Source organism: Lagopus leucura, unplaced genomic scaffold (genome assembly GCF_019238085.1).
Source record: "Lagopus leucura isolate 7727_CA_CO unplaced genomic scaffold, USGS_WTPT01 Super-Scaffold_100012, whole genome shotgun sequence".
In the NCBI taxonomy this organism is placed as follows: Eukaryota; Metazoa; Chordata; class Aves; order Galliformes; family Phasianidae; genus Lagopus; species Lagopus leucura.
This window is the reverse complement of record NW_024962267.1, coordinates 9,413,639-9,438,917: the sequence shown is the minus strand read 5'-3', so window position 1 is coordinate 9,438,917 and position 25,279 is coordinate 9,413,639. Positions and strand designations below refer to the sequence as shown.

General features: G+C 42.7%; 1 protein-coding gene across 6 annotated transcripts in view; it reads left to right on the top strand.

The window, feature by feature from the left end:
* Positions 1 to 437: 437 nt before the first annotated feature.
* The window catches only part of INO80D (INO80 complex subunit D), a 35,024-nt gene continuing 10,182 nt past the window's right edge, over positions 438 to 25,279 (top strand). For 2 of the 6 annotated variants that reach the window (XM_042874449.1, XM_042874448.1), the window contains exons 1-6: positions 1,591 to 2,174; positions 9,404 to 9,499; positions 9,608 to 9,854; positions 15,097 to 15,845; positions 18,971 to 19,079; positions 24,592 to 24,816. In XM_042874449.1, the coding sequence (XP_042730383.1) occupies positions 9,637 to 9,854; positions 15,097 to 15,845; positions 18,971 to 19,079; positions 24,592 to 24,816 (1,301 nt within the window). In that variant the 5' untranslated portion in view covers positions 1,591 to 2,174; positions 9,404 to 9,499; positions 9,608 to 9,636. Of the gene's footprint in view, positions 816 to 1,590; positions 2,175 to 9,256; positions 9,278 to 9,403; positions 9,500 to 9,607; positions 9,855 to 10,476; positions 10,685 to 15,096; positions 15,846 to 18,970; positions 19,080 to 24,591; positions 24,817 to 25,279 lie in introns of those variants that run through there. The other 4 variants (XM_042874451.1, XM_042874450.1, XM_042874452.1 and 1 more) reach the window with 4 other exon arrangements.

The window sequence follows — 25,279 nt, the reverse complement described above, 5'->3', positions numbered from 1 at the left end:
TTCTGCATCAATCGCAGTTGCTCTACTGGCAGTAGCAGCATCAAAAAAAGTTACGCTGACTTTCACAATTGCACATTAATTTTTAGAACTATTACAAAACAATAAAAAGTTGCCACGTTTCTAAAAAATTCTTATTAAAAAAAAAATTCTTATTTTTTTAAAGAAAAAAAAATTCCAAATTCATTTTTTTCATACCTCCTCTTTTTTTTTTTTTCCTCCCAGAAAACTGATCTTAACTTGATATAAATAAAATTATTTCTTCAGTCGCATACCTTTGTATTTTATTTTTATTTAAAATAATAAGTCAAATACACGAATAAAAAAAATTGCTTTTGTCCATTCGGCTCCCTCCCCCAAATCGACACTTTATAAAAACCTTCTGTACTTTTTTCCCCCTCCCTCTCTCCCTCTACTACCTCCAAGATGGTAGGAAAGTTGTTGTTTTGGAGGGCAGAGGAGCCGCTCTGTGATGTTATGTCCTCTCGGTGCCTGTAGTGGTGCTGTAGGAGGCTGCCGGCTCTCTTCTTGAGCAGCCCCAGCAGCCCTGCCTTCTTTGCTGGAGAATATATTCAGGGATTCCCCTTAATAATCACCTACCCTCTGAGCACTTTGTAGTTTTAAAATAATAAAGAGCCCCCAAAGCTTCCTCCCCACAAAAAGCAGGATCTCCTCAGAGCCAGGGGGGCAGCAGCTCCTCAGCACAGAGCCCGAGCCCATTCCTAGTCCCTCTACCGGGGAGGAAACTCTGATCTGTCAGCCCAACAGAGGGAAAGGGGGGAGAGGAGAGAGAGGAGAAAAAAAAAGCGGCTGGAAAGGTAAGCCAGGCCCGGCCTGCATCCCCGGGCTCGCGTAGCGCGGCAGGCGGCGCGAAGGGAGCAGGGCGGGCGGAGAGGCGGGCTACGCGAGGCCGGGGATCGGCCGGGGCGGCGTAGGCCGCGGCGGGGGGTGAGGGGAGCCGGCGGGGTTTCGCGGCTTTCGGGCGCCGAGAGGAGCCCCGAAGAGGGGTGAGACGGTCGCCGGGGCTCAGCGGGAGGGTCGGGGCGCGGCGCTGCGGAGCCTTTGCCCGGGAGGTGAAGGGCGGTGGGGGAGAACGGGGGCGGGGGGGCGCTAGGCCTCAGCGCGGCGCGGCCTGCCCGCTCTGCTCCCCGCCCCACCGGGCCCCCCGCGCTGGGCCCCGGGCCCACAGCGGGCCGAGCCCCGTCGGAGCCGGAGCCTCGCGGGCAGGGGGAAGGCGGCGGGGCGCGGTGGCGGCGGCGGCGGGGCCGCTTCCAGCCCCCACACCGCGGCGGGGCGAGGGGGGGTGGGGGGGGAACGCGGATCGGGGGTGCCGGGGGCGGCATTAATTTCCCGAAATGACTTGTAACGAGCGGTGCGGGGGGTGGGGGCGCCCCTTCCCCCGGCCCGGTCCGGGGCCGCCGCGGCGGAGGCGGTGCCGGTCCCGCGGGGCGCGCGGGACCGCGGCCTGGAAAGTTTCGCGGCGTTTTTTAGGGCGCTCGCCCCACTCTTTGCCGCTGTCCGCCCCGCCTCGGCGGCCCCGGGGATGGGGCGGGGGCGCCCGGGACACGGCCGCGGTCTCTCCCCCCTGGCCCCCGATCTTTTTCGCGGCTGCACCCCCACTCATTCCGGCCCTTGTCTGCTCGCTCGGGTTATTTCGCCTCCCAACTTTTTGGGTGGAAACGGGGGGTTTCTTGTGGAGGTTGGCGGGAAGGCCGGTAGAGCTCCCCGTAAGCTGCCCCCGCGTGGCGGGCCTACCCCAAAACCAGGGGTCTGGGCGGGGGGCAAAGGCCTCACCCTTGTGCCGTGCCACGCACCTGGGCTGGCCGCGGTGCCTGCCGTGCCCCGGAGCCCCCAGCCCTGCTCGGGGCCGGTTGGCACCGCCGAGCTGGGGTGGTGGCCCTGACCCTGCAGCCGGGGAAGGGGACCCCCCTCCAGGCCCCGTTCCAGCCGGGGGGTTCGAACACGGTCTCCGGTTCTGTCCCGCATCCCCAGCTGTGGAGACATGCATGGTGTGGGCCACAGTAGGACAAGTGAGGGGCATCGGTTGCCCATGAGGTACTGCTGCTGGGAGTGGGAAATAAAAGGATGCTTTTTTCCAGGGAAGGGAACATCTGTAGTTGTGAAGTGAGCCCACTGGAGAGCCAACCAATACGCTTCACCCTGCACAGGTGAACCAGGTCCGGTTTCTCATGCTGGAGATGCATACTTTTGTTCAAATGTTCCTTAAAATGCCTTTTAGCTCAGAAGGCTAATTGCTTTGTACAAGTAACCTTGAATATGTTTTGAGAATGACAGCAACAATTTACAGCTTTATATTACACCATCTGATTAAAATATGTAGATCTATAGTTAGTTCTGACTTCGTTACTTAACAACATATGAGGGTTTATTTTAAACTGCTCTCAATTTTTGAGGATTGGTATAGTTAAAAGTGGCAAATTTAGGACAGCGCGTCGTTCCCTTCCTGCTGAGTGTCCTGTGTCCTCTGGGCACCGTTTGTGCCAGCAGTTTCACTCTCAGATCGTACCAACCGGGTACTGCTGTGGATGGGTAAACCCCAGCACCAGTGTTGCCTGTGTAGCTGTCACTTGCCGCCTAGTGACATTGTTGCAACCATCTTCAGCCTTGTATGTGATTTGTTTGTATTATATACATGCATAAGACAGATTTTATTAATTGTAAAGCTAAATTGCCTACAGAAGCAACCCCAAATTTACTTAGTAGGTGTAATTTTGATGTTTGAGTACTTTCACGATGAATGAATGAGCTGTATGTAGGGCTTGGTCCTACAGAGTTGCATGTACTACCATGCTCTCGCAGTATGGCAGATCCTCAGGAAGCAGAAATTTATTGTAAAGCAACATAGAAACTTTGATTGCTTATAACTGCTAAAAGGCGGCTCTGTGAGGCGCTCTGCTGCTTTATTTTACTTACTGAGTATTCCTACTGAAGCAGGAACGATGTTCCTGTATTGTGTGAAAATAAGGTTGTTTGTCTATGCACCACCGGGACTAAAAATAAGGCAGAAGTGTTTTATTTAACCTCGTACGCAGGTGCAGGTTAGCTCCTACTTTGATGAATAAAAGACTTGGACTTAGTTTTTTCTTCTTTTTTTTTAATTTTTATTTTTTGAAAACTCAAGTACAGATGTTAGGTACATTGTGTTGTATTTGACTCTGTGCTTTCTCTCTGGATCATGGTTTAGATATTTTGAGATATCATTTTAGTTTGCATTTTTGTGATGTTGCAATTCCTTAAATGTCCCATTTATTGCTGTGTCTGAAGACCTTCTTTCTGCAGCCTGTGGCCCTGGCAATCCCTGGGCTTGTTTATAGCCATGTTGAAATAAGTGTGCTTCTGTGCAAGCATGAGGATCGTGTTGTGTGGATGTGATTGCAGGACGGGGGCCTTGGACTGGGTCAGATAGAGCAATCCTTGTTCAAAAGGCTTCTGAGATAGAGAACCAGTCTGGAGCCTCAGAGGAGGAATAGCCATGTTTAGGAAATGTTACACTGAAATTTATAGGAATGTGCTCTTGGCTACAAATTTCAGTAACAAATGTTACTACTGACCATCTTTTCTCCTTGAAACCCAAGTTTCTACCATTCCTGCTGAAGTTTATTTTGTGTAGGAAAACAAAATCAGCAACTTGCACAGTTTTGAACATAAAGTATTTTTTCCCCTCTCCTTAGTTACTTTTTCTGTTGTTGACTGGAACTTCTCACAAGCCTGTATGTTATTCAGTTATTATTAGCAGTAATACTCAAATTTAGTTATGGTATTTAGTCTGTTGTATCATGAAGAGTAATTCATGTTATCAGTGTTGCTTAAAACATGCAGTTGCTTTCTTGTTAATATGTTGCACACCTTTATGCAATATATATGGCCTTTTTGCAGAGTTGAAGTAATGAGCCTTCTAAGAAGGCAGAATGAGGACAGTGTTGCTGCTTCTGTCTTCCTAGGTAGATTTCCACATGTGGGAAGTAGTTCAAAATGTGATTCCAGGGAAGTAAAAGTGTGCAGTAAGATCTCGCATGCTCAGTGCCCGCATCTTGGGGGTAGATTTGTCCCAGTTCTTGCATGTGTGTGCAGTGCCTTCGTCACTTGTGTGGGCTCTTCACAGGTTTTCTTGAGCTAAGACTGTGCACTGGTTAGTAGAGTTGTTCCCAGTGAGAACTCCTGTAGCTGACTTTATTTACCTTGGTTACCTCCCAGTATTCTGTCTTGAATTGGGTGCTTCTACCGATAGGACTCTTTCTGGGTTTGAAGCAGGCTTGGTTTGGTATGACGTCATCATTACGTTGAGAAGTAAGCCAAAATTGTGGTTAAATCATAGAACAGGGACAGAAGCTACAACTCTGTGGTGTCGATGGTGACCACAATTAGATGTGGTACAGCTTCTTTTGATAAAACAGAGTACTTCTCAGAGAGATACTTGTCTCTAGATATGAAATGGGAAGAAAAGGAGTCAGAGTCCCAGAATGGTTTGGGTTGGAAGGGGCCCTTAAGATCACCTAGTTCCAACCCCCTGCTATAGGCAGGGACACCTCCCACTAGACCATGTTGCTCGAAGCCCCATCCAGCCTGGACTTCAAAGCTTCCAAGGAGGGGGTAGCCTTCTTTCTAATAATACAGGTTTTACTAGTACTGACTGGACAATTTTATGGTAAGGTAGTTTTAAATGTGTGTCATTTTGTAATGACTCTTATGGCTTCTGTTCCGCTTTGAGTGGATTAAATTCCAGGTTGCCAAAAGCATGTTCAGATCCACGTGTTTATTGTCAGTCTCAGCAAAAAGGATCAGGCGGTGGGAGCACAGGGAATTTTTCTCTCTTGGTCAAATCAAGGAATCAGCAGAACTGCTATTAATGCTGCTTGTGGAAAATCTGAGGTTTGTGGAGATCGGAGTTCTACTTTCTGGCCCCAAGGTGATGGTTTTGGACACGTGTAGGCGATTGCACCTTGTTGTGAGATGGTGTGAACACACCAAACTATACAGCATGAAGTCTGTGCTGGTATTAAGAATTCAAAGAACACAGTTAAAAGTCACAATTAAAAAGATCTTATTCATATGCAATGTGTGAACCTCTGAGCCCAGTCCTCTTAATTATACATCTTTTAACTGTTGACATATAATAATTTCTTTGCAATTTACAATGCATTTGGGGATTCCGTTGCCTAAATTTGGTCTCACGTAGGTTGAATGTCAAATTCTGAGCATACATTTGACGGTGGGTCTAACCCCCATGGTTTAAAACGTTCTGATGTTTTCTGTGTGGTGTTTTCTCAGGGTTGCTGATTGGATTTGGGGCTGCAGTACTTTGGCTTCAGTAATAGCGGCCAGGCCATTAACTTCTCTGTAGAACACAGGCGATGCCGGGTACCAATTTCTGTATGACACAACGCTGGTACTCAGTACGATCTCACAGAGATTTCCCCAAGACTGGCTGTGGTGGTGTTTTCTGCCTTCTCTGAAGGAACGTTTAACTGTATTGGAAGAGGTAATGCTGTCTTGGAGCCAGCGTGCGCTGTGAGGGAGCCCGTTTTGCCTGCTTGAGAGCACTGACAGTGGCTGGGAGCTGGCTCCCTCCTATGCCTGGCAGCAGGCACTGGCAGCTGTGCAGGTGTGTGCACGTGTATATTTAAGTCTCATTTGTCTTTTCATAGCCACTTTGCAAACTACATGTTAGGCACAGTGTGGCTTTGCTGTGCGCCCTGCCTGTCCTCATGTGAAGGCCTTGCTGGGACGCAGTTTGTTGCCCTTTGCATGCCTGGACAGCGCTTTTACCAGAAGGAGGAGATTTTCTTCCAGTCATCTGCACAGGTGTAAGACATGAACATCTTACCAAATGACAGATGTTAGTGTCAAGCTTGTAAGAACGTAGGAAGACCCACCTGGTTAAGCTCAGGGGTTGATCCAACCCGCAGTTCTGTCTTGGACAGTGGGAACAACTGATGCAGTTGGAGCAGAATATGAAAACTCAACTTCTTTTAAATGTTTTCTTCTTTTGTTCCTCCAGCATCTGTGTTTATTAAGTTGGGTGTGCTAGCAGGTACATCACTGCCCACTTTTAGTGTCAGCGGTCACGCTCTCTATAAACTTTTCTGTTGCCTTCAGAACTCGATGATGCTGCCTGCTCCAGCAGCCTGTGTGACAGTGAGTTCCAGTGGCTCACTACCTGTGAGCAGCAGCAATAGAGAAGTACTTCTTTCCTGTGTTTTGAGTCAATCTCATGCTAACTTCCCCAGGCACCCCTAGTTCTAACATTGTGTGACTTGTCACTTGACCGTTCTGTAGTCACTTATGCCCTGCCATTAGGATGTTTAAAACGTTGGTCATATCCTATGTCATTTGGCAGTGACAGATTTCTGAGTTCTTCTGTTCTTACTCTGAAAATGTTGTGCTTAGAAGCAGTTGTTTAAGGAAAATGTGGGTTTCTCCAATACTAGCCTCTGGTTTCTCATTTGTGGGTTGTGGCTAGAGCCAGTCTAAAGACATGCTGGCTTAAATTGAGTTTGTTTTGAACCTCTCTGCAGCTGCAATATGGAGTATAATTGCGGACCCCAAAACAACTTCCAAAAGGGTTTGCACCCTGATAGTTGTGCAGCAAGGTACAGCTGCTCGAGCATTTCATTTTCCACGGGAAGTCCATGTTTCCGTCATCTCTGCTGAATCCTGTGGGACAAAAATATTTTCTCCCCACCCACCGTTTTGCTAAGCGTGGTTTCAGTTCTCTTCAGTTAAGTGACATGTGCCTGTGCTGTGCCTGTGCTACTTTCTGTGTCGCAGCAAAACGCTCTGCTAACAACTCCGATGTTGCTTCAAAGAAAGCACTACAACAGATGAAATCAGAATTGATAAATTAAGGAGTCTTTGTTTTATATATAGAACTGCTAAGGATGGAAAAGACCTCTAAGATCATCTTGGTCCAACCCTGGCTTACCCCACCATGCCCACTAACCACAGCCCTCAGTCTGTGTGTCTGTGCTTGTTGAGCACCTGTATGTGGCAGAGAACAAAAAGAAAAGGCTCCTTGTAGGCTTGGTGTGAGTTGAGTCTGTCAGCATATCCATGCAGCACTGCTGCCTTTCCAGGGTCTGTGTAGCAGTCTGCCCATCAGACGTGTATTGTCTCACGTGGTTTGCAAGGGTTGCTGTAATTTCCCCGTGTAACACTGGCTGCCGGGTGCATTAGCTTTTTTTACTTTCATTACACTGTAGTTGCACTGATCCGTCCCTAGGAGGATTTTGAATTTGGTTACATTTCTGTGAGCTTTTCTTAGTGTATATATAGACCCCAAAATACATGTATGAGCTCAAGGGTTTCCCTGAGGATTATTGCTGCTGTCCCAGCTTCAGTGCTTCATACGGCATGGTGCTTGTGGGCTGTATCTTTCAGACAAGTGAGATGGTAAATGCTGTGCCTGCCTCAACGTGGTCACGTTACAGATATAAGTGCAAAAATAAGACTTAATTATGAGTTAAGTCCAAAAATAAGATGGGGCACAGGAATAAATCCAAGATTACAGTGGCTGGGAACTGCAGAGCATTTTCCTCCCCAAAACTTAACCGAGGAGCCCAGATACGTGTTTTGTGTTGTTTACTTTGGAACTGCTCTGAAAAGCTCTCTTTGCTCTGCTGCTTGATAACCTTCAGACAAGAAATGTGGCTGCATTGTGCAAAGGAGAAGGAGGTCACCGGTCAGTAAGAAACTCTGCAGAGCATGATAGCAGCAGCTTAAGAGGTGGTGGTAAACATGGCAGAAAGAAAAAGCAGCGTGAGGGTCACCCCATCCTTGCAAGATGGGCGTGCTCTGTCCAGTCCTTCATCCTGCCCAGACTGTCACCAGGGCAAGCTTTGGTTCACTGTGGAGAGCAGCAAACTCTGGGGCAGAAGACTTTGTCAGCTTCATTCAGTGTAAGAGATGCAATTTGTTTAGACTCGCTTCATTACTTTTGCTACCCTAGTAATGGAGGAGGCTGTCTGTCAAGCACATGGGACTTGCACCCAGGTCACCTTGCTACTACTTAAGCACAGCACCATGGGATTTCCTTGCCTTTCACAATGTTGCTTTGAGGATGAATGCATTGCAAAGGCTCACGCTTCAGCCATCAGTTTTGGATATATGGAGTGTGCACCTTCCTGTGCTGCCCTTCACTGAGGGGAAGGCAGAGGGAAATGGATTTGGTGCCTGTGCTCATGCTCTCACTGTAAGCAAAGTGTCAGGGCTGCCTCCAGAGTGCTGCTGGTCTGTGTGCCTGGAAAGGGGACTGTGCATGGAGAGAAAACGTAGGAGAGTCCTTTCTGTCAAGGTGCTTCTCTTTAGCGGGGAGAAACTGCTTCCCTAGGGCAGAAGTATCTTCCTTGCAGAGGCTGGAGCCTCCCCTCCCTCCTTTGCCATCTTTTCCTTGCCGTGTGGCACGCTCAAAGTAAGTTGGTTGAGTTGGTAATCTCTGCAGTTGTCACACATCTCTCACCTCTATGTGCATTCCTTTGCTTGGTGTATGAAGCACCTGAAACTGAGTACTGAGTACACTGCGTATGCACTCTGTGGTTCGGGATGGCCTGCCCAAGCACCAGTGGCTTTCGGCAGGCTGAGCTGAGCGCAGCAGGGAGCTGCAGGTTGTGTGCACTGTTAGTGTTTTCTTGATGCAGCTTTGGTTTTGTACATGTGAGTTTTAAGAAGAATGATTGCTAAAGACTTCATAGTGGTTGGAGATGAAAAAGTACTGGAAGATTTCATGGCTTTGTTATTTTGCAGCACTGTTGGATTCTGTTTGTGGGAGTGGGGAAGAAGATGGGCTTTGCTGAAATGGCATTTCAGCCCTCTTGGGGTCATTGGGAGTACAGTCTCTGGCATCGTTAATGTCAGCACTCACCTGAAACTTTTGCTTACAAAAGGTGTAGGCAGCTACAAGATCATCAGTCTGTTTACCAGGTGTGATAAAGACATCTTGCAAAGATAAAAGGCTTTCCTATGCTCCCTGTGAAAATTAATATTTGTTAGAGTGAGGATAGTCCCCAGCATTTTTGTAAGTAAAGATTCTTGAAGGAGAACCTTTCTGCAATCAAATGAGTTAATGTCACATCAGCTTTCAGCTTGATTCCTGACAGCAGGAGATCTGATTTGTTGCTTAACCTTTTTCAACTTGTAGCCCCTGATCATTTTGTAGTATACAAGTGGAGTTCTGTTTAGCAGGTTTAAACGTGGTGACAGTCAACATTTTTTCCTTTCATGGTTTCCAGAGCTTTGTGGCTGCTTGTTGGAAGCTGTTGTGCTGGTGGGTTTGGTTTATTGGATGCCAGCTGAACCACAGGTTGAGTGGCCACATCTGGCCGCTTATTAAGCAGTATGATCCTATCTATTTTATTCTGACTGACCTTGACCTTTTTGATGTTTTCCTTAGACAATCCACATCATCTTGATTCATCATCATTCCAGGATAGTGGTGTCCTTGGGGCTCTCTCTTAACACTGATATGGTACAGAAGATTTAAAATCAGGTATTGTTTTGGGTCTCTCTTTAGCATCAAACTGAAATACACAATCTAGAACTGAATGCATTTTTTTTTTTCCTGATGTGATTTATCTTAATATTTTGGCTCTTTCAGCTGATGTTCACAAGGAATAGAGTCACGTGATGTATGAAGGCAAACACATACACTTCTCTGAGGTTGACAATAAGCCCTTGTGCTCGTATAGCCCCAAACTGTGCAAGCAGAGGCGACTTAACGGCTACGCCTTCTGTATCAGACACGTTCTGGAGGACAAGACTGCCCCCTTCAAGCAATGTGAATATGTGGCCAAGTATAACAGCCAACGCTGCACCAACCCCATCCCCAAATCTGAGGACCGTAGGTGAGTTGTGGTTGCCCACCTGCGACGCGGGAGCTGGCTGGGATGTAGGCATGAGTTTCTTTTTAAGATGCTGCCTGGTTTCAGGATGAGGGAGGAACTGGCTTGAGTGAATTGAATTCCAGGATGTTTCTTCGAGGGTTTTGTTATAAGACCAGTAAACTTTATTTTATTGTCTTTGGGAGTCAAGTATTCAAAGAGAGCAGTAACTTGCTCCCAAGCAAGTTTTCAGGAGGGTTTGTTGCTTTGCTCAAATTCACTATAAAGTGCGGATAAAATTTGCTGTGCAGTATCTGCTGTTCTGATTTGCTTGCTTTGTCACTCATAGTCTGTGCTCTTAAAGGGCCCTGCTTATTTGGCCAACTGTGGCAAAAGCATGCTTCTGTCTACTTTTTCAGGACAAACAACTGAAAACGCATGCCTTCTGGGCTTAGGGAGCAGTGATGCATAGGGGCGAATGCAGAGTTGCAGCTCTGTGTTCTTGCTTGACTGCTGATCTGTGGTGGTGTATTACTGGAATAAAGCACGTATTACTTGGTAGCAGATCAGTTGGCTAGAAAAGTGCTGTTTGCTCACTTTCTTCTCTACTTCTTCCTTTTCTCTCCCCATCCCTGCCCAAATGAAGATGCCTGAGGTGCCCAATATGAAATGGCTTGGAAGAGATAGTGCTTGCAGTTGTTGGAGAGCTGGGAATTCAAACCAGGCTTCCTGAATTGCAGCTCATACTGTAACCACAAGGGCATTTTTCCTTGCTCTTGAAGACTTTTTGAACGCACGTCTCACTTGTGCTGCTTGGGGTGAAATAGCAGAATTTGTCTGATCCTGTCTGTAAGGTGTATGCGATTTTAATTTTTCACTCATTGCTGCAGGTTTTGCCAGTACAACAGTATTTAATTAATGTGTGTGTTAACTACCTGGGGCTTATTCTGTTAGAAATAATTTTTTTTTAAAAGTAAAATATAAACAAAATATGCCAAAAAAGAATCAAACCACTCTTCACTGACCTTTCACATTATTAGCTACCATTCACTAACCTTTTGCATTATTAGCAGTGTTCCCACTGTGCCCTACATATAACTTCCTCCTCGGCTCACAGCTCCCTCTCTTGTCTGAAACAACAGTTGGACTGTGCTCTAAATTAACTTGCACTTCACCTGCCATTTCACTTGAGGAGACTGATGAAGTGAGAAAACAACACGAATGTTTGTCAAAAGCTGTAGGGCAAATGCTCAAATGGCACAAGATGAATAACTTTAAGCTGCAGTTTGACAGTCGGTGACTCTTTCTTTGCTCCTGTAACATTGAGGCTCTTTGAAATAAGCTCACAAAAATGATCATGGAAATTGTTTGAGCAAATGATACGCTGTAATTTCAGATGGAAGAGCCGACTGAGCCCGAGTTGCTGTTTAACAGGGTTGCACTCAAAAACAATGGAAATAATACTACTTAATGACACTTCTTAGGTCTCATATGTTCCCGTGGAATTTGAGATTTTTCTTTACACCTTGAATTGAGTTCACACTTTGTTCTTTTTGATTTTTCTCAAGTTAAAGTGAAGTGTGGTCATGACATCTGGTGTATGTTATATTAGAATTATTCGACTGCATGTCGAGTGTCACATTACAGTGCTTGAAGAGGACAGCAGGTGTCTGAAGGGGAAAATAAACTTTTAATTTCAAATGAGAGGGTGTGATCGCTGGGAAGAATATTTTAAAAGGCTGCTTCTCAGGGCGGAGCTTAGTTTTAACAATGAGATTTGATGAATGCTAGTGATAAAACTGTGCCTTCTCAAAACAGTTTTTTTTGGCAGGCAAACCTGTATCTGTGTCTTAAGAGACTTCTTTCACACTCCACTCAGTATAAAGATGTTTGCTATGTCTGAGTTCTCTGCTCGTAGCTTTTAATTTTCTGTTTACAAAATGACTGTCAGATGGTCATTTTGTCAGTTTGAGACACGTTTGGGATCAGAAGCAGGCTGTGTGATACTGTCACAGCTACGTTCTTATATATTCTTAAAGATTATAAAAATTGGAATGTCTTAACAGGTTGCATGCGTTATATGCCAAAACCTCCTAGTCTGTCCACAGATAATTAAAAATAATTATCCCTTAACCCCTGACAAATGAGTTGGCATCAGCCACAAAGATGTTTAATATGCTGTTATATTATTTAATTTCTTATTAACCATTAACGTTCCTCAAATTAAAGCTATTAATAGCGCATGACTTCATTACCCTAATTGAAGTCTAATTTCTCTATTCTTTATCTCGTTTTTTTAAAGAAATACACTGGATGGTCAGACGTGGGCAGTGCACCTGTAATTCTTCCTGAATATGTCTCCTCATTCTTTGTTGTCCAAATACACACACAGATTGTGATGCTCAGTTTTGAAAGTATAGATTTTTTTACAATGCAGCTTGCTTAAACACCATTTTATCTCTTAATTTTCTTCTTTCATGAATCTGTAAATAATGTGCAAGCAACTCTCCAGTTTAGTTAGTTATTCCTTTAAATAAGTGACTAAACCCAATAGAAACCTGGGAGGTACTGGGAAGCAGGATGCAGGTGTAGGTAGAAAACCTGGCTTTCTGGGTTCCTGCCTTTCCCATGATGTGGGAAGCTGCCTAAGGCCTGCACAGCCTGTCACCTTTCTGAGCTGTGTGTTGTGGTAGCTTTAATAGATATCAACCCACTGCTCTTACTGTGCATGTTGACTGCATTTGTCCTCACCTGCAGCAGAATAAGTGCCTTTAGTGCTGAATAAGGAAGGGGAAAGAAACTAGATTAGGTACTCCGCGTGATACTGGAAGCTGAGAATAACTCACAAGGTTTTGGAAATGGCAAGCTGTGCCACTGAGACAGACACTCCAGCACCGGCTGCGTGCAGGGCCAGCTTGGCACTCCTGGCATCATGCTCAGGGCCATGCAAAAGGCACGGTGCTGCTTCCAGGTGCCTGTCCTCCTAGTAGCCTGCCTCTGTGGAGCATCATCCCTGGCCTTGTCTCCGATCTGAAAAACCTCCTGCTCAGCTTGGCTGGCCCTTGGTTGGTTCCAGCAGAGCCACTTACCGCCTGCTCCTGGCTCTGCAGTATGGACTTTCCTCCCTGCAGGCTCCAGGACAGCTTAGTAGCTGGCCCTGTCTCAGACTGGCCCATACTGATGTAGCCTGCCACCTGTAGGTTTGTGTCAGAGGAGATGTCTGTGTAAGATACTGCTGGCTTTTGCTGATGAAGCATGGTCAGTTGTAAGAATCGCAGTTTTATTCTCTGTTGTGTAAAACAGAGAGGAGAATTAAACATGCAAAACACTTAGCAGCCTAAAACTCAGAGAGAAGCCTACTACCTTTCCATAGGTTTATTTACTTTTTCTATATTTGGCTTTCTCTTTCCTTTCCAGTTTCACCTCCTTGCTCCTGCACAAGCACAAGGTGGCAATATAAGTTTTGAACAGTAAAAGGGAAGCATTCAAACTGAGCAAAGCTCTCATTTTTATGGTATTAAGGGAAAAAAAACCCATTGTGTTTGTCTTGTCTGTTTGTGGTTTTTATTCTGTCATACTGAAAGTGCTGTCCTAACTGATCTCAGTCTTGTTCAAACAAAATGCTAAGAAAGTGCTTAATTTTAATTACACGAATAATGCTATTGGCTTTAAGGGAAGCTTTGCTGAGCCCTCATTATAGAATTTAATTTTTGGAAGTGCATCTCTCAGTATGAATTTACAGAATTGTAGTCTGTTCCAATAAGGACTTAAGCTTGTCTCATTTATTTATTACTTTTGACTTAATGTAATGAGGAAATTATTTAGACAGTAATATGTAGCAATGCTTTTCAGCCTTTTTTGATTTGTAAAATCCTTATGGGTGTGGACCCTTCAAGGCATTACCTATATGCAGATTGTTAATATAGGAATTTACATTTATGCCATTTATGGACCATTGAGAAAACATCACATATTGCTTTCTTTAGGGACAGGGTGACAAATTGAAGGCTGCTAAACTGAAGTATTCAATGTTGCAGGGTTGACTTGACCTTTTTTGTTATTTTTTTTTTCCTCACTAAGACCAGCAATCATTTCATTTTTATTTTTTTGTTCCACAAAACTTAATTTTCTCAGGTTATGTCCCTTACAGGATGCTCTGTTCTACTCTATCATACTGATAAGACTTTAAAGAATACTTTCATGGGTATTTCCTTATCTTGTCCAAAAATACCATGACATAGACATCACTCTTTTATCGTATCTTTGTTTTCATCTGTAAGCTGCGATTGTAGATGGGATCTGCAAAGGACAGAAGCCTCATAACTGGGGCATTCCACAGAGACAGGAAGTCCTGCCTTTATGAGAGCAGGAAAATGTAGGATTGTGATTCCTATATCTCCACTGCCTGCTTGTTTTAAACAGACAGAAATTAATTGTTTACTTCTTAGTATGCTATCTTAGCCTATAAATTGCAACTCTTTTATATTAGAACTTGAAACCTATATACATATACATACATACATATATATATTATATATATATATATATATATATATATATATATATATATATATATTCTTGGCACTGTGTTTTCCAGAAACACAGAATTTCTTTTACACTAGATTTTTATTTGAAGAGCACTCCGCTAATTCTTTGGCTACAAATTTTTTATGTTAAATTACTAAAACAGAGCTTAAATATGAAGCTTTTTTTTTTTTTTCATAAAGTGCAAATACTCACCCATCTTGGAAAGTATCTCCAGTGAGATTGTCCCCATGATAAACCATTCCCTACTAAGTGGGATTCGTAACAATGATGTGTGTGTTGATGAAAGCCCTAATACCAGGGGAGGAACAGCCAAATGAAGGAAGTAGTCATTTGTGTAATCTTTCCTGGGAGCTTTTGAAATGGTTTTGTATGATCAGTTAAGGTCTTAAGTTCTTTCTTACTCTTTTATGTATCAGTCCATTTATTTTGTTCGCTTTGGGTTTTGATTATTTACCCTACTAGAATGTAAATAATTTGAATATACTGTGAGAGTCTCCTGTGAATAGGAAAGTGACATTGTCACTTGGAAAAGTTTGTTATAGGTTGGGAACATCACAATTATCTGTTGTGTTAGGATTGTTTATGATTTATGTAAAATCTCCTGTGTTTTTATCTGATTTCTGAAGTTGTGTGTAGGTTTCCACTTGGTGAGGTCTGTTTTCTTCAGGTTTTACTTGCAAGAACTGAATTAGGAACTGGCTGCTTTTACTTTTCATAGGTACTGCAACAGCCATCTGCAGGTACTTGGCTTTATACCGAAAAAGGAGAGGAAGAAAAAGAATGATCCCATAGAGGAGGTAAAGGCCAGGCACCAGATGGATACTATGGCCCTCAGTCTGACGATGCCCACCCTGGCCTTGAAGATGCCCAATGGACTGGACGGGATGTCCCTCTCCCCTCCTGGGGCTAGGCTTCCTCTCCACTACCTGGAGGCAGAACTAGAAGACCCCTTTGCTTTCAACGAGGAGGATGATGACCTAAAGAAAGGGGCAACGGTGAGGAAAAAGTTGCAGAGCAAGTTGGCTCAAAACCGGCAGCGCCAGAGAGAGACAGAGATTTTAAAAGTTCGCCAAGAGCACTTTAGCCCCCTCCCTGCACCTTTGCAGCAGCAGCCTCTGCAGCAGCAGCACTCCCATCTGCCACCTTCATCAGCTTTGTTAAAGCCAACAGGGCTACCGCAGGGCATAGTCTGCAAGTCACCTCAACCTCCGAACACCAGCCTACCAATGCAGGGAGTGGCACCCACCACACACACTATAGCACAAGCCCGGCAGTTGTCTAACAAGAGACCTCTGCCTCTCCTGCCACCTGCTAGGGCTCCCGTCACGGACCCTCCAAGGACTGATCGGGTCCTAATGAAAGCCACAGCCTTTTCTCCACACTCATCCTGCATGAGCCGGCTACAGAGACTGGTGAAACTGTGCACTCGAAAACAGCAGCTGGACACTGATCTGTTTCCACATCTAGGTGGGTAGATAATAAATGCCTTGCCTCTTCTTTTCTTATTCTGAAACCAGAACACCAAAGAGGAATGTCCTCCTACCTCTGTCCTGCTTTCATGTGTGGTCTGTATGAAATAAACCTGCACTAGGTGATGACTTTGTCTTTTTGTTAGCCGCATTCTCTGCGGAGGGATGCCTGGATCTGTTATGCATGGTTAGTGGCACTTTAGCTGTTCATTCTTGTTAGTGTCCCATTAATCATTTGAGAAATCAAACTGAGGTATAGAAAGCATTGCTTGACAACATATGCATTGTATAGAAGATTTGCAGCCTGCTTAGTAAAGGGCCGTTGGAGACTAGACAAAGTTAAATGTGTGACAAGTGCAGGTTACAAAATAAGTGCAAATAAAAGTTGGGATATTTGGCCCATTATTCAGTGCAGATCCAAATTTATGGTTGACTTGGCTAGGAGAGTTGGAAAACAAGGGAGTTTTTCTAGACTGGATCCAGTTGTGTACAGAACATGGCTCAACAAAAGAGGAGTATCATTGTGTAGTAGTATATATACTACTGTATATATACTGTAGTAGTATATATATTAGTAACTTTATAATGGTAGTTGGAGAGGTGGGGTCTTATCTGCATGAAATAGTTTCCTCCTTCCTTATTATCTAGAAACTGTGATAATCAGTTATTGCTTGCAAAAATTTAAGTAAAAATAACCAGCTTGCTGCTATAGCAGAAGTGCTCTATGAAGCTTCAAAAAAGGCAGCTAACCTAGGGTTTATTTGTCTGATGATGAATACAGACTCAGGTACACCTGGCTTTCCTTGACATGTCCCTCATACTCCAAAATTACCTTGCTTTTCTGCTTAGTTTTAGACTGTGCTTTCCTAACAAGTAAAATACTGACAGGAATAACAGGAACAGAGGTCAGTATGTGATATTAGAATAGGAATGCCACTTATGATGATTCTGTTTTTAGGACTTCAAATAAATCTGGAAGTACTTACGTGAACATCTTACTTAATTGCAAACATCTGTAATTTTTGCTGTTTCAATTAACCTTTTTTTAATTTGCAGTTAAGATCTGCCCTTTGGCACTCACGGGATAGCTTGACTATTTGTTCAAAGATAATTAGCATCCCATAACATTCTCTAAAGGACATTGTTCTTCAGAAATGTTGTTTGATCATCCTACATATAACGCAGGTCTTCTGAAGAATGGCAGCTCTGTAGGCACTTCCATGTGTCACAAACTCAAATAACCTCTGTTTCGGGATGCCATAGAAAGATCACTTTCTGTGTTTCATGTTTTACTTTCTCATATGGTGTTTGAATTGAAGGAAATACAGTTTCCTAAAAAAAGTGGCATAGTAGGAAATGGATTGGACCTACCAATGCAGGGTTAAGCAAATGCTATACTAAAATAAGATAAAATGTAAAAATGGTGTACGCACTGGAAACATTTCACATTTGGCAAATAACAGAATTGACACATTAAGCACATTGGAGTGGAAAATGAAGTTGTTGTTTATTCATAATATGCCTTGATATTAAGGACTAGTTTGGAAAATTTTAGGATTTGTGTTTATTGATGAAGTAGCACTACAGATGGTGGTGCAGAACCCTTAAAGAGAGAAACTCAGTTTTATATGTGTACGTGCTATCAGCAGCATGTAATTGGTTGTTAGTATAGCTGCAGTCTTTAGTGTGAGTACAGCTGAGTCTGGGTTAGATTTTATCTCTTTGTTTCTTCATTGCCCATTGAAAGTGAAAACAACCCAAACTCTGTCTTTATTTTTAAACTTTGGGTAATTTGTTACTTGGTATCCATTGCACTCAGTCTTTATCTCCTGGTGAGGTTATATTCCCCTTACTGTATGGAAGGGGGGAGTGTAGAAAACATAGACAGTGTAATTCTGGCATTTTTTCAAATGTATTAAGTTGTCTTAATTTAGTTCGTATACATATCTTAAAAGATAGGAACCAAGAAAATATTTTCAGGATGCTGAAGGTGCTGAAGAACAGGGTTTCTAATCTTTCTGTTAGGAATGTCAGTTCTGAATGATAGAGGGGCTCCTGATGACTGTGTTCCAAATGACATGTGCCTGTATCTCAGAATGTAGGTGATCAAGTACTGAAGTCTTTCCCAAACTGAAAGCATCTGGCTTCAGAACTATCTCAGATAGAGCTGTTTAGTTTCTTTTCAGTAAAAATAAAGTGTTCTTTAATTCTGTCCAAACTGCTGTGCCACTTTCAAGGAGCGCATGAGGAAATGAAAAAGCAGTGACAGTGGCTTGTAAATGTGGCTGCAGGATTTTTATCCCACCTGCTGCAAGGGATTGAAAGAATTTTACTGGATGTGGGTGAGAGAGTAGGCAAAATTGCAAAAGATGCCCCAGCTAATGTTTTCCACCTGAGCATATCACAGGGAAACCAATAACAGGGTCCATCAGTTTGACTAACAGAGGCTGTTGATGCATACAATGAGTTGAACCTACTGTATTATCATTAAGGAAAAGCATGCTCCATTTTAAAAGTGCACAAGTATTTACATTTTTTGTGGCTCTGTTTTCCTGCTAATATATGCATTTGGCAGGCAATTACAAAGACTGAGCAGCAGAGCATCCTGTGTAGCTGTGTATCTGTCTCTACCCATGCTGCTCTGTCTCGCAGTTTTCCCACTCTCTGGGTGTTTTGGCACAGAGCATTGGTCAGAACATAAGCAGAAATGAAAGTGGTTTATTTAGATCATATAGATTTAGAAGTTACCAGGCTGTAAGTTCTTTGTGGCAGTGATTTCATTGTTACCTTATGTTACCTCCATGTGCTTGGTGGAAAAGCTGTAACATTTTCTGTAGGTAAGAAAGCTGGTGTCTTCACTTTCACTGCTTGTGGATAAAGAGTCCAGGAAGAATTTTAAAAGGAAAACTCAAATTTGAAATAAATCAGTGCATGCTGTTTGCACAGTGTAATGAAGATGCTAATGTAAGTCTGCATTCTAATTGAGAATGTTATATATTTAATCAAACATAATTTTGCTTGCAAGCTGTGCTACATGTCTGTCTTTTCTGCCACAGGTTGTTCAGAGACCTGTGGGAGGCAGGTCCACTTTTCACCCAGCTTTCATGTTTTCAATACCCATAGGGCTGGATTGGTCTGAAGACAGTGGAGAGGAGTTGGAGGATTCAGAGCAAACCTCCCCTTACCAGGTCGCGTGGTCTGTCCGAGAAACCCTCGGCTTTGAAAGACATGAGTGAGTATGATTCATCAGTGTTCATGCTGGCCTTGGTGTAGTAAATCATGTAAATATGAAATTTACTTCAGTGGAGTCATTGGGCCTGTATGAGTTTTGCTGAAACGAAGGATTTTTTGAACTCATTTGTGAAGAGCTATTAAACAGTGTTCTGCCTTCAGCCCCAGCTTTCACTTAAAGTGGACACCTCTGCGCAGTCTGCTGTGAGAAGGATGCATCAGGAAAGAATTTAAGCTTATTAGCCTAAATTTAGTTGGGTTTAGTGATGTTTATTCATGAACTTGTGTGTCTTGCTGGATGGAGAGATTTCCTGACTTGTAACCAAAGGAGAAAGGAATTGTTCTTGGTTTCTTGTCTTCCCTACTGTTTGTGAATAAGCTTGTTAGTAAACTTACTGCATTTTACTTGTTAATTGTAATGGTAATTGTGCAGGATTTTGTTTTAATGTGTTTTTTTTTTTCAAAGGGCATGGTATTTCTTTTAGTAATTAAGAAGTGAATAAACTGTTGTTAAATACTGGGGAGCACTGAAAGGAGGAAGGGGATATGTCTGAGCAGGTGTCAGCTGTTGGTGCAGAAAAGCCAGTACTGGTCTCATTATTCTGCTAAACCATGAATCTGGACTTACACCAGGATATCATTAATACACATCCTTATTAACATAAGTTGTAAGGTGCAAAGTTGAAGCAAAGCGTCTCAAGTGTGTTGCTGTAAAGAAACTGTTAACAAAAGGAAATTGGGTCTCAATAATGTCTGACTGTAGTTTCTGTAAAGATGTTCTCTTTCAGTAAGTTAATGAATTGCTTGATACTACAGCTTTCTCCCGTTTATTTATTCTTTAAATATCCCAGTTAAGTAGCATTTAGCATCATCTCATTGTTAAATGGAAATTCTGAGACTTGTCCAAGCTTCTGTCTGTCCCTGAAGCATGTCTGCACAGTGAGCAACAGAGCTGTTATCAGGACAGGCAGCAACATACCAAGTACTGAGAGCCCTTAGTGAGTCGAAGCCTAATCACAGGGTAGATTTTTACTTTTTAAGAAGAAAGGAGTTTCAAAACTATGAAAGACCATTGTTTTTAGGGCGTTGAAAGTCAGAGAGTAAACTTTCACAAGCTTTAGTTCTACTTGAAAGGTGACTTCTGAACCAAAATGTTCTGGGAGAACATGAAGCAACATTCAGTTCATCTTTTAAATCACACATAATGTTCAAAGCAGATATATCTATCAAATGACTCCCATATGCTCATCTCTCTTTGACATTTGAACTAGTTCTTCCTTAGATCCCTGGTGCTTTTTTTTTCCATAACTTTTAAAGGTCATCCGTGTGTATTTTGTCTTCTATTTGTCTTAACTTCCTTTGAATTTTTCCTCATCATTTCTCATATTGATACCTTTTCTTGACATCTTTCTGATCTGTTCTACCATTTTATGCATTTGAATTAAACAGTTTATTAACTGATCATGATGGATACATTTTTGTGTAGTACTGGCTGCTTTTGTACTTCAGTCAGTCTGCCCAGCGTTGGCTCTCCTCAGCAGCTTTCCTGATTTAGTTTATTCATAAACATTGACACGTGCACTTGCTGTCAGCCTGCTAAAACTTTATTTCTGTTCTGCAACCTTCTGTAGAGGCTTTCTCTACATGAAATGTTTTTCTGGGAAATAGCTTCTGAACACTTGGACATTTTTGCACTTTGGTCTGTCGGCTGCTGAAGACAAATAAGTTCAAACAGTTTCTTGGGTGATTTGATTGGTCAAAATGATACTGTATTGCTGGCAGTTCAGTCTGATAGCTCCTGATTTGGTCAGCTTCCTGAGCTCTGAGTTTTGATTAAAAAAAAAAAAAAGCAGGAAAGCAGTGGAAATAGTTCTCCAAAGCCATCGAGTTCCAAAAGCAAATGCCTAAAACTGTGGGAATTTGCTTACTCTTCTTTCTAGTTAAGCTGGTCAAATTAAAGCCACTCTCTCTCTCTTTTTCATTTGTGCTTGAGCACACACATTAACTATAACCCTCAAACAAATTGCTTCTTTACCTTCTTCTAAATACACTTGAGACTGAACTTCTCAAAGTCTTCAATGCAGTTCCTTTGGGAGATCCCTCCAAATATTTCTCTTAGCTTCTGCAGGAAATGTCATTTAACTTTGAAAGTATTGTTTTTGTCTTTTTTGTTAGTTTAGAATATTTCTTGAAGATACATTCCTATAGTAAGTTAATTGTATGTGCAATTAATATGGTAAAATATTCCATGCAGATGGTTAGATGAGTATGACCGTTCGAGTTATGGGAAAAGTTATACAACTGTAATTGCTATTTGATGTGTTCCCTTAATGCCAGTACATGGTATCTAGAAGTATACTTTTGGAGAAAAGTGTTTCAGGACCCTAAAAGCACCTACCCACAGAAATAATTAAGGTGGATTTCAACAATACTGTCACTTCATTGGTTATTACGTAATTCAGTACAAGCCAAAGGCAGTCATCATAGCACACCTATTTCCATCTGACTCCTCTGAAGACAGCAGCAGGAATGCTTCTCAGAGCAGATGAGTAGAAGAAAGTGCTACCTGCTCACAGGTTGTTTTGGTTTTTTTGCTCTCCCTTTTTACTGCCTTTGTTTTCTTCATGAAGTCAATGGTAATTCCCTTGATGACTATGCATGACAGCCCTACAGGGAAGGGTTGGGAAGAAGCTCTTTGGATGATTTATCAGATGGCTTGCATGCATTTTCTGAATTCTTTTGAAAATCAAAATGCCACACATTAAATTCAGCTTCAAAAGTTATAAATGTGGCATAAGAAAATAGGCGAAACAGAGGGTGATAAAGTTATCTATGAAGGGACAAAAGTAAAAAGTATCTTTCAGTTTTGATACTTGCCTAGGTTTTATTGAAAAAGAAAAAAAAAAAAGAGGATGTCATTGTGCTGTGCTTAGGTCTCACAGAAATATGTATGGTTAATCTAGCTGGCTGGGAAATAGCTTCTGAGTAGGTTTTTTAGAAACTGCCTTGAAATAAACCCTTGTTAATTGCAGGAATGACTTCTTTCTATGTCTTATATGTGTGTTTTCATCTTGTTTCATAAAGTGATCTCATAAATTTCAATTCAAAATGTATTAAAATACTATGACTTTTTTCTGTCTATTTGAATGAAAAGCAAGCTCAAGCTCTCCAATCTAGAGACATTTGCATTGAAAAACACTCTTTCCTCCAGAAAGACCTTTTTTCCTAAGGAATATTCTTTACTTAATGCTGAATTAACTTTTGTAACCAAATTTAAAATTAATATGTGTGCACATTTGTTTAAGTGATTTGTCCCAGTGCAGATAAAGCAATATTTCAGACCCCAGGCTGATCTATGTGTAACTGATTCCATCCATATATTTGCTTTCTTCTAATAAATTAGGATGAAAATCTGTATAGAGTATCATAGAATCATGGAATAGCCTGGATTGAAAAGGACCACAGTGATCGTCTAGCTACGAACCCCTTGCTGTGTGCAGGGTCGCCAACCTCTAGATCAGGCTGCCCAGAGAACCACATCCAGCCTGGCCTTGAATGCCTTCAGGGATGGGGCATCCACAACTTCCTTGGGCAGCCTGTGCTCCAGCACATTATTTTTTCTAATCAGGTTGTTTGTTTGTTTGTTTCATTAGGCATTCTTTTCTGTGAATGCTTATAAGTGAATTTTTTTTCATCTTCAGTGTGAAAATATTTTAGACGTTACATACGTTAAATACCTTTAACAAGCTGCATGTGCCGCACAGCGGTTAATTGCAGTGGTTAGTTGCGTGCAATTTATATTTTTTGAAAGTAGTCTGTTATCTGTCTTAATGGGCAGAATTTGCAGTATGGTTGAATTGACATAAACCTCTAAAAAATGTGTATTAGGAACCAGTGTGTGCTTGTGTGGAGTTTCTGTGGGCAGTCCTTGTGATGATGCCTTTTGGAAAGTCTCTTAAATTTAGCCTGTGTGCAGATGGAATAAGATTTTCCACAAAAGAAAGTGGATTTTAGTCATACTGCCTTACAGGAACAGCTGTTCTGCTCACTTTTCTGGATCTTTGTGTAGTAACTATCCTGACCGATATCTTGCATTCTTCTGCTATCAGCAGTTGAGCTCTGCTTTGCCAGGCACAGGTTTGGATGTTGGTTCCTTCAGTCTCACCAACCAAGCTCTACTGCCAGAGCCTTGAGGGGATGGGATTGATTTCAGTTGTTTGGATTTCTTTTCTCTCAAATGGGGAAGCTGACAAAAAGTTCCTTGGTTCTGTAAGGGAAAGCTTAAAGGAAAAACTGAACAAGGTCTTCTTTGCTTAGATTCAGTTCGCTCTGTTGCTCTGGGAGCAAAACCATCCTTCTGCAAAGTGGTGCCTGGTGTGTAGGACTACTTGGTATCACCAGGGACCCTGTTGTTCCCAAAGATAAGTTCATTGCTTTGTGATTTTATTTATTTATTTGATCTCATCAAACTGAGCACGTTGACATGGCTTTGGTGGTCCTGTTGATAAGTGCCTGGACATTTAGAAAGCCCAGATACATGGGAAGAAGCTTTCTCAAGCAAACAAAGACAGAGATCAGTCCTGATCATTGCTGGTCTGATTTTTCCCCTCAATAACTTCAGAATTAAACATGCATTTCTCCTGCATGGGTAGCGTTGCAGCAAGGGAGAGCAGCACTGTCTTAAAATCTCCTTACAAAGTAGCCACCGGTACTTACTTCTCCCTTGCCCCCTTTTTTAAAATCCTCTCAGAATTGGTGCAGTAATGAGGAGGTGGCCTGTGTTACCCTACAGTGTTCTTGCAGCTAACTGTGATGAAACTGGGATATCAGTCCAGGCTTATCTGTGAGAGCTGCAGGGTTGGGTTTGCGTGTTAAAAGTCAAGGGACACACTGTGGGTATTTCTTAGTAAGAAGAGTGAAGTAAGTCCCTTCTTGCTGTGGGCATGGCATTGGTATATGTCTAGTGCAAGAGGCAGGGAACATGAACAGCTAGCTGGTTTAGGAGGAAAAACACCACTTGGCAAAGTAAGGGAAATTGGAAAAGGTCAGCAGTTTTGGTACTTGTTAGAATTTGACCATCTTCTCCACATGACCTTTCTTCAATAAATTTCCACTGAGTAGCTCCCCACCCTAGTCTTCACCATTAATTGCACTTTGATTTAAGAGTTTGTCTCATTTGCTGAGACATTTACAGTAAATAAAGGTTAACAGTATAGATTTTTTTTTTTGAACAGCAGGCTCCAGACATTTAAATGTGTCAGAGTTGATGATAAATTGATGTAATCTCTAATAATGACATGCTAAGAAGGGTAAGTACCTTTAGAATTCAAACAGGTTCTTGTTCTTACCCTTTTCTCGAGCAACCCTGCTTGTTTGCAGCCTTCGGGTGTCTGTGGGGCTAGAAGATGGAGGCCAACTTAACAATTCTATTAAATAGACATGTTAAAATTCCTTTAAAAAAAAAGAAATCGGTTAAAGTCTCTTTGTGTTTATTTCTTTTTTCTTGCCTCCAGGTCCGATGATGACAATGCGGATGACAGGAGTTCCAGGGTGACCAGACTTTGCACTTACTTTCAGCAGAAATACAAGCACCTCTGCCGCCTGGAGCGGGCAGAATCTCGTCAGAAGAAATGCCGGCACACGCTCCGGAAAGCCTTGCTGCAGGCGGCCAGCAGAGAGCCAGAGCGTGCCGGGCAACTGATCCAGGAACTCCGGAGAGCGACCTGTGCTCGTAGCAGGTGAGAGCTTCACCTGCAGTAACCCATGACTGGGGCAGGGTGAAGGTGGGCAGGGTTTCTAGCAGCTGAAGCTGAAATGCTGAACTCTGAAACTGGTAGGCATGCTCACAGCAGAGCAGCCGTGGCATGAAAATGCTGCCATCAGGGTAAAATAATCATGGCATACATCGTTTTCTATTAAAAGAGGCATTTTTCAGCTTTGTGTTCTAAAACGTGGATTGTTTGTTCAGAGGTAGCTGGATTCTTTAATGTCTTAAGAGAACTTAGTGGCGCACTAAAATTTATTCTTGCTAATGAATGTATGCATTTTATCTGTCTCCAAATATCTGGCACTTTGCTAAGCCCAGTTCTGCAGAAAGTGTTGAGTTTGGTCTGCAGTTTACTGCTTCAATTCATTTTTTTTTTTCCTGCTTTTTTAAACTCCCCTCCCCTCCAGCCTTTACCACTTTTTAGTTCTCTTCCC